Source organism: Eurytemora carolleeae, unplaced genomic scaffold (assembly GCF_000591075.1).
Source record: "Eurytemora carolleeae unplaced genomic scaffold, Eaff_2.0 scaffold1153, whole genome shotgun sequence".
In the NCBI taxonomy this organism is placed as follows: domain Eukaryota; kingdom Metazoa; phylum Arthropoda; class Copepoda; order Calanoida; family Temoridae; genus Eurytemora; species Eurytemora carolleeae.
Window position 1 is genome coordinate 107,229 of NW_019397039.1, and position 6,873 is coordinate 114,101.

At 32.5% G+C, this 6,873-nt stretch overlaps 1 protein-coding gene across 1 annotated transcript in view; it reads right to left on the bottom strand.

The window, feature by feature from the left end:
• The window catches only part of LOC111711337 (kelch-like protein 2), a 47,890-nt gene extending 42,947 nt beyond the window's left edge, over positions 1–4,943 (bottom strand). The window contains exons 1-7 of the mRNA XM_023485673.1: positions 4,912–4,943; positions 3,906–3,985; positions 2,198–2,260; positions 1,890–1,940; positions 1,504–1,610; positions 1,209–1,303; positions 709–779 (exon numbers count right to left, since the gene is read on the bottom strand). Of these exons, the coding sequence (XP_023341441.1) occupies positions 709–779; positions 1,209–1,303; positions 1,504–1,610; positions 1,890–1,940; positions 2,198–2,260; positions 3,906–3,985; positions 4,912–4,943 (499 nt within the window). The remainder of the gene's footprint in view (positions 1–708; positions 780–1,208; positions 1,304–1,503; positions 1,611–1,889; positions 1,941–2,197; positions 2,261–3,905; positions 3,986–4,911) is intronic.
• Positions 4,944–6,873: the final 1,930 nt, after the last annotated feature.

Consider the following 6,873-nt stretch of genomic DNA (forward strand, 5'->3'; position numbering starts at 1 on the left):
TCACAATATCACTATTCCTTACAGTAATATACTAACAGTTCTGAATAATAAGTAATATACTTATATTATAGCATGTTCTTAATTTTTTTAATTTGTTAACAAGAGCTTTCAGCATGCAGCTACTTTTGTTTTACGCTTGTTATTTCAAAACTTTTCCATTTTAAAAGACATTTGCTGTGTGTTAATGATTAGGTTGCTAATGATTAGGGTGTAAATGATTACATATGCAAAAAATGTAGCCTGGCAAGATTGCAAAAGTGTTTGCGGAGTGTGGAGTGTGTGGGGAGTGTTGAGGAAGTGTGGGGAGTGTTGGGGAAGTGTGGGGAGTGTTAGGGGAGAATGGGGAGTGTTGGGAGTATTGGTGAAGTGTCAGGAGTGATGGGGAAGTGTAGGGAGTATGGGGAGTTTGGGGAGTGTTAGGAAACTTTTGGGAGTGTCTGGGGAGTGTTGAGAGTGTTAACGGAGTCAGTGTTGGGGAAGTGTATCTGTTTTCAATATAAGGTACATTTTTTGTGTGCGTTCACTAGCTAAATTTTTAGAAAATCCATGGAAATTTAGGATTTTATGAAATGTATTCAACTTTATTTCTATGTTCCTAACAGTGCAATTTAAATCACGTCCATAACTATTAAAATCAACTGCACAGCATTTTCATAATTATAATATAATATCTACAAACTTTAAACCGTTTTATGATGCAAATTTTTCCTTTAGAACTACTGTTGTAATGATGCATCATATTCTTTGTGTAGAAACCTCCACTAATTAGCAGTTTTCCCCTTAAATAGTTCAATCATATCAATAATGTAATTTACTAAGGTGTAAACATTCATTTTACAGTCCGTAAGAGTAATTTCTAGAGACCCTTGAAGGAAATGCCTTATTTACCACAATGCCCTTAAAACTTTTATTTGGTCAAACATGTGGAAGCTCCTATCCTTTTTACTACTCGTAAAGGGATTAATTCTGATCATTTTTCCATTGTCTCTTATTGGTAAACAATGCGCAAATCTTTTTATGCAGAAAAACCCCGGAAGAAAATAAATAGTTTTAAGAAACAAAAAAATGGATATCTATTTCATACTTGGATCAGACAAAGGTTTCAAGGGTACCATTGTAAATCGGGAAATTGCCATCTTGTCCTTTATTAAGGGTCACTTGAAATAAAGCTTTCAGTCCCTTTAAACATATTCTGATAGATATCTTGCCTGAAATATTGAGCTGTTGGTCTGTAAAAAGGAGTCCCGGTTCTAAATCTTAGTTCCTCTGGCTGATAGGGCTTAAAAACACGATCGAGATGGTCCTGAAAAGATTTGTATCTACAATTTAATCTGAAAATAACATAATCCACAAAAAAGGTCAGTTCCTTTTTGTAGTCTCTTCCATCAACAGTTAATAATGAGAAAATATAAAATATCAAGGTGGACTTGAGTTTTAAACCAATTATTTGTTTTTGATCTAAGAAATAGAATTTTTTTAAATGTTAAGCTTAGTGTTTTGTACCTTAAAGTGTCCTCCTATTACAACTATTGTTGTGGTTGGTATGCAATCCATACTAGAGATGCTCACATTCCATTCACCAGTTTTTCCTTGTTCTTTGCAGTAAGTGCCTTAAATATGAGCAAATTCTTCATTAGTTTGGGATTTGAGTTCAAATTTCATATTTTATTCAACTACAAAGCATGAGATATTACAAATAAGGAATCACAAGCAATTTGAGTTAAAGAAGTGTAAGTTTCAAAACAATTTGAAAATTTGCCTTTAAACATGTACTATCTGCATTCCTATATATGCACCAAATAACATATTACAATTTCGAATATCTATACAAGTATTGGAAATATGCAATAATCTGAGCTATTTTGAATGATTTGTCATTAGAATCATACCTCGAAATAACCGTGGAACAAACCCTGGTGTGCAAACAAGAAAACATTTTTCTAAAAAAAGTCTCCTAATAACTTTTATAGTTTTCAGCAAGTCTTTGTTGCAAAATTACATGTGAATCTCTTTGGTTTATAAAATTTGCATGGATAGAGATGTATAGATAGATCCTGCCACTATTGCAATCTATTGGTCCTAAGAAGTCACCAAAAAGGTGAGTGAACCCTGATTGGATTACGAGAAGCTACTAGAAATTTGAAACAAAGTTTTTAAATCTGAAGACTGTTGATGCACTTTATTGATCCAATTTTACCTGTTCTAATGTTCATGTAGCAGTCAAACCTACCGTTCAAAGGGTCTTCAGGAATCTGACATGCTAGATTAAAAACGTTTATAAATTACATAAAATTAGGGCAACAATCCCAAATATAAAAATGATCAGTAAAGCATTATATTTTCAACAAGCACTTAAACTTTAGTTCATTTGAAGCATTGGGCTCATGTCTATGAGTTTTCAGCTGGAGTAAGTTGTACAGCATAAATTTAGTCTACTAACTGCAAAACAGGACAACTCATTAGCTACATAATCCCCTGGTATGGAGCATAATGTATGCAGAGTAACAGAACCTGTAAGGGAAGGAGCATATCTGTGAATGCTGAATATTTTGAGGTCTGCCTTGAAAACAATTGAATGAAGAGCACACCAGACTAACCAGAGTGAGCAGAATTCGGCTTCTTCGATTGGAAATCAAACGTGTTTTGGTCTATAATTCAACAATCTTTTACCTTACGGATTTGTTTATTTTATACTTTTTCATTCAAAATGTATATGTTGACAAAAAAGTGTTTAAGAAAAATTGTGATCGGAAGCCACAGCTTTCTGGAATATTGACAGAACCGTTAAATCCACGTGAGAGGTACACAATAATGTAGAATTGGCTAAATATGTGCTGAAGGGGTTGGGACGCGGCACCTGTTTTCTTAGTCTTCCATTCCGCAACTCACATCTCACCCTCTACTAAGCTTTCGGTGCGTTCTGCAGGAATTATACTAACCGAAGATATAGTAGCGTTTAGTGGAGAGTGATCACAGTATGGATTAGCAGCAGCCCGCTCACCCGTAGTTCCTGTTTGCACCTTTTTGGTCTTTCAGCTAAATATCTTATCTTTTAAATGCTTAATATATAGACAAATGCAGCACTAAGTAAAGATTTTAAACACGTCATAGCATCTATAATAACCTTACTATATTTATCATATTTTTTCTGTAAAATAATCAATTATTTGAGGTTTTTATTTTAAGTGGTTATTTCAAAATTCACGTATTCGAGGCCTTATAGGGTAATTATAATAATAAGCCGCTGCCCTCTGGTAACATTGGCGCAAATTTGCATGATTTAAGCAAACTTTGATATAAGTTAACATTAAATATTAAAAATTAATTAAATAAATGTTGAAATATATCATGCAAACCTAAAATTTAAAACTGGTAAAAACTTGATTTTCAACTACAATCAAATGCAAGACTTAAAATATAAAACAAAAATAAAAGAATTTGGTTTAATAACATTTAAATGCTTGGTTTGTACATGGATTTTAAGTTTTAACAAAACTTTGATAAAACGTTTTTTGGGGGGCGGGGGGTGCTAATTTAAACTTTTTTATATGTTTTGCTAAAAGTTGTTGGCAAAACAATATTGAAGAACTTAAAATGAAAACAATTATTATAGATCTTTTGTACAGGGTGTCCCAATAAACATGGAAATTCAGTTACAAATTCGAGGTGGTCATTGTTAAGAATTAGCATTTAAAAAGACTATATCTAATTTGTCACTAAATTCCCATGTTTATTGGGACACCCTGTATCTTAAAGGTTATTTTGTTTCATGTGTTTAATAATACAAAAAATCGCATGGTTTCAAAAATGCACATTTTTAATAAAACTATGTTGAAAATATTTTGTATTATTATTCATAATGTGGCATTAAATCCAAGAATGAATCAAGAGGTTTGGATATTTACTTGGGAAATCTTCTTGCCACACTCGTAAAGTGTTATTTGTTGTCTGCAGTCCAGCCTCCACAATTCTTCTTTCAATGTCCCTGATGACAAAACAATATGTTTTCCTTTGTAAAACAAGCAAACAAGTTGTTTTTGCTAGCAATATGTCATTCAGAAAATAACGAGCATGGACAAACTACTTGGATCATTCAGAGAAATGAAAACTTCTTTTTAAAAGCAACTGAAAAAACATACCTTTTACAATTCTTCAAACAAACTTTACAAATAAGTCGTTTTTTTTACTGAACGAATGATTTTTTGGAACAATTACTTTTTATATTATAATGGATCTTTTAACTGAACGAACAATCTTATTTAACGAACGATTTTACTGAGCTAATGCTTTTACTGAACGAACGTTCAGTGAGAAAACAACCGAAATAGATGGAAAATGAACGATAATTTTGAGAATGAACAAAATAAAAAACTAACAAAAGGGGTTGTTTACGAACGATGAACGAACGAAAATAAAAAAGACCGAACGTGCCCATCTCTCTGTGTCTCAATAGAGGCGAATAGCATAAACAAAAAAATTATTTCTTGATCTTTAGGTATTAATCGCAATATTTTGCATAAAAAAGACTATAATGACATTTTATAATTGTTTTATTTTAAATTCCCGTTTTTATGGGAATACCTCAGAGAGAATACAAAATAGATCTTAAATTTAATCTATATTGTAAAACCAGACATTCATTTATATGTTGCCTATAGCCGGCCAAACAGCTGGACCAATTGGGCCATGATATTTTGGGTGGCCGGGGGGTGTTATAGGCAAAAAAAAAAATTTTTTTCCTCAAAATCTTTTTTTATTTTTTTTCAAAATATTTTTTTTTTTCGCGGGCAACGCCGGGCCCTGCAGCTATTGCTTTATAAACCATAAACTAAGCTTTCAGTGCGTACTCAGTGGCGCAACTAGAGGGGGGGGGGCGAACAGAGTTTCGCTCCCCCCCCTCACTCCCCTCACTTGACTCCAACATGATCATGATTGTTGACCATATTTCATCCAATTTTGCCAATGAAGAAGAAATGCCAAAATTTTCTTCGGCACTTAGCGTATCGAATTTCTAAATATTTTCTGGTTTTCATTCTTAATTTATTCTCTCAAAAGAACCTGTAAATATGTTACTTCTCATGAGTATTACAGTACATATATCATTTAAAGTTACACAAAACCTGACAACCCTAATAACAAAAAATACAATAATGATTATATCAGACTATAAGAGCTTTTTCAGACTATAAGAGAAAAACAGGGATAAGCCCTTGCTGGCAAACAAAGACTTCGATCAGAAGGACTATTATGGATTATGGACAGACGAAAGATAGTCAAGTACTGCCTCTGCCAGGAACTACTTACTACATAAAGACTGCACAGACCTTATACTATTAAGGGACTATAGAGTGGACAATTACGACTAGTGGATAAATCCCAAAAAAACTGCTGTTGACTGTAATAGGGGACTTTTATATACATAGGGAATATGACTAAGCCAGGGCAAATAGGTTGTCTAGTACAATAGATGGCAACACAGAATGCGTACACTTTTAGTACAGCTGTTTCTACGTCATAAGTATCGGAAAAAAATATAAATAGAAGTGATATTGCTTATCTTTCAGTGAAATTGGTGCAATTCTTTTGTGTTCTTTTTTTCTGTTTTTACACTTTTTCATTTAACTTTCTTTAGACTAAATAACAGGGTTGAAACTGATATTGTATCACATAAGAAATTTGTAAAAATTTTAAAAAGTGCTTAAATATGAAATTAATGGGAAATCTATATAGATATAATGTATACAGGGTATCCCAAATAAAAATGTGCAGTAGGAGTATTGAGGCAACAATTTTGATTAAATTTTCACAATTTCAAACAAAAAGGTCAATTTATTTTTGATAAATAATTTAAAATATTTTGTATTTTTATTGTAGATTTTTTTTCTTTTGTTGTTGTGTATGATGATATAATATGCATACTTCATTCAGACTATTTAGTTCACATGGTTATACAGAGAAAAAAAGATTAAAATACTCTATGTAATTTTGAGTTGTAAATATTTTCTACGTATTCCTACAAAGACGGCATTTATCTCAGCTGAGTCTTGGAAATCATATCAACTAATAAGAGGACATGTCGTCTTTTTTACATTTGACACTTGTGACGTTGTGCGCAGTTGGTCGATTTTTCTGCTGCCATCTATTGTACACTGAAACCCTTAATAACGAATACATCAAAAGAATTTATCAAATGTCGTCTTGACAATTTTTCAATGAGTTTTATACTATATTACGTAAATATCAGTATTTGCGAAGATAAATAAATAGCCATGAATAAGCGGGAACAGTTTTAAAGAGTTCTATATAATCATTTAATTAAAAAAATAAATATTTGCAACATTCCATTATCAGAAAGTGGAGAATACGACATTTGATGAATTCTTTCGATGTATTCGTTATTAAGGGTTTCACTGTACTTGACAATCTCTTTGAGCCAGGGATTAATAGACACTTAGAAATGCATGAAAAGACACAATCTAGGAGAACAGAAAATTGTTGGCACTTCTCGTATATGTTTAATTAATTTCCTTGTGTCGTTCATTTTAAATTCTGTTGGAAGTATATTTTTTTAAAGACAAGAACAAGCCATGAATATAATAAAAATTTTGTAAAATATTGAGCACAGAGCCAACCCTTCAACAATTAAAACATGCTGCTTTTGTTTTATTTTTTTACTTAAAATCTTGAAAAACAGCGCTGTTACGCGAGCCATGCTGCGTATAGAAAGTCTGTTTGTCGCCCCTGTGTATTTCTGAGCTCCCCCTGAAGATCTGTACGGAATGTATTGTGAAAGAACTAGTTTAGGAACTGTTTACAGTCCGACTGCGCAGACGCAAGATTTCTCGCGGAATAGTAACTAATTTATGTCAGTAT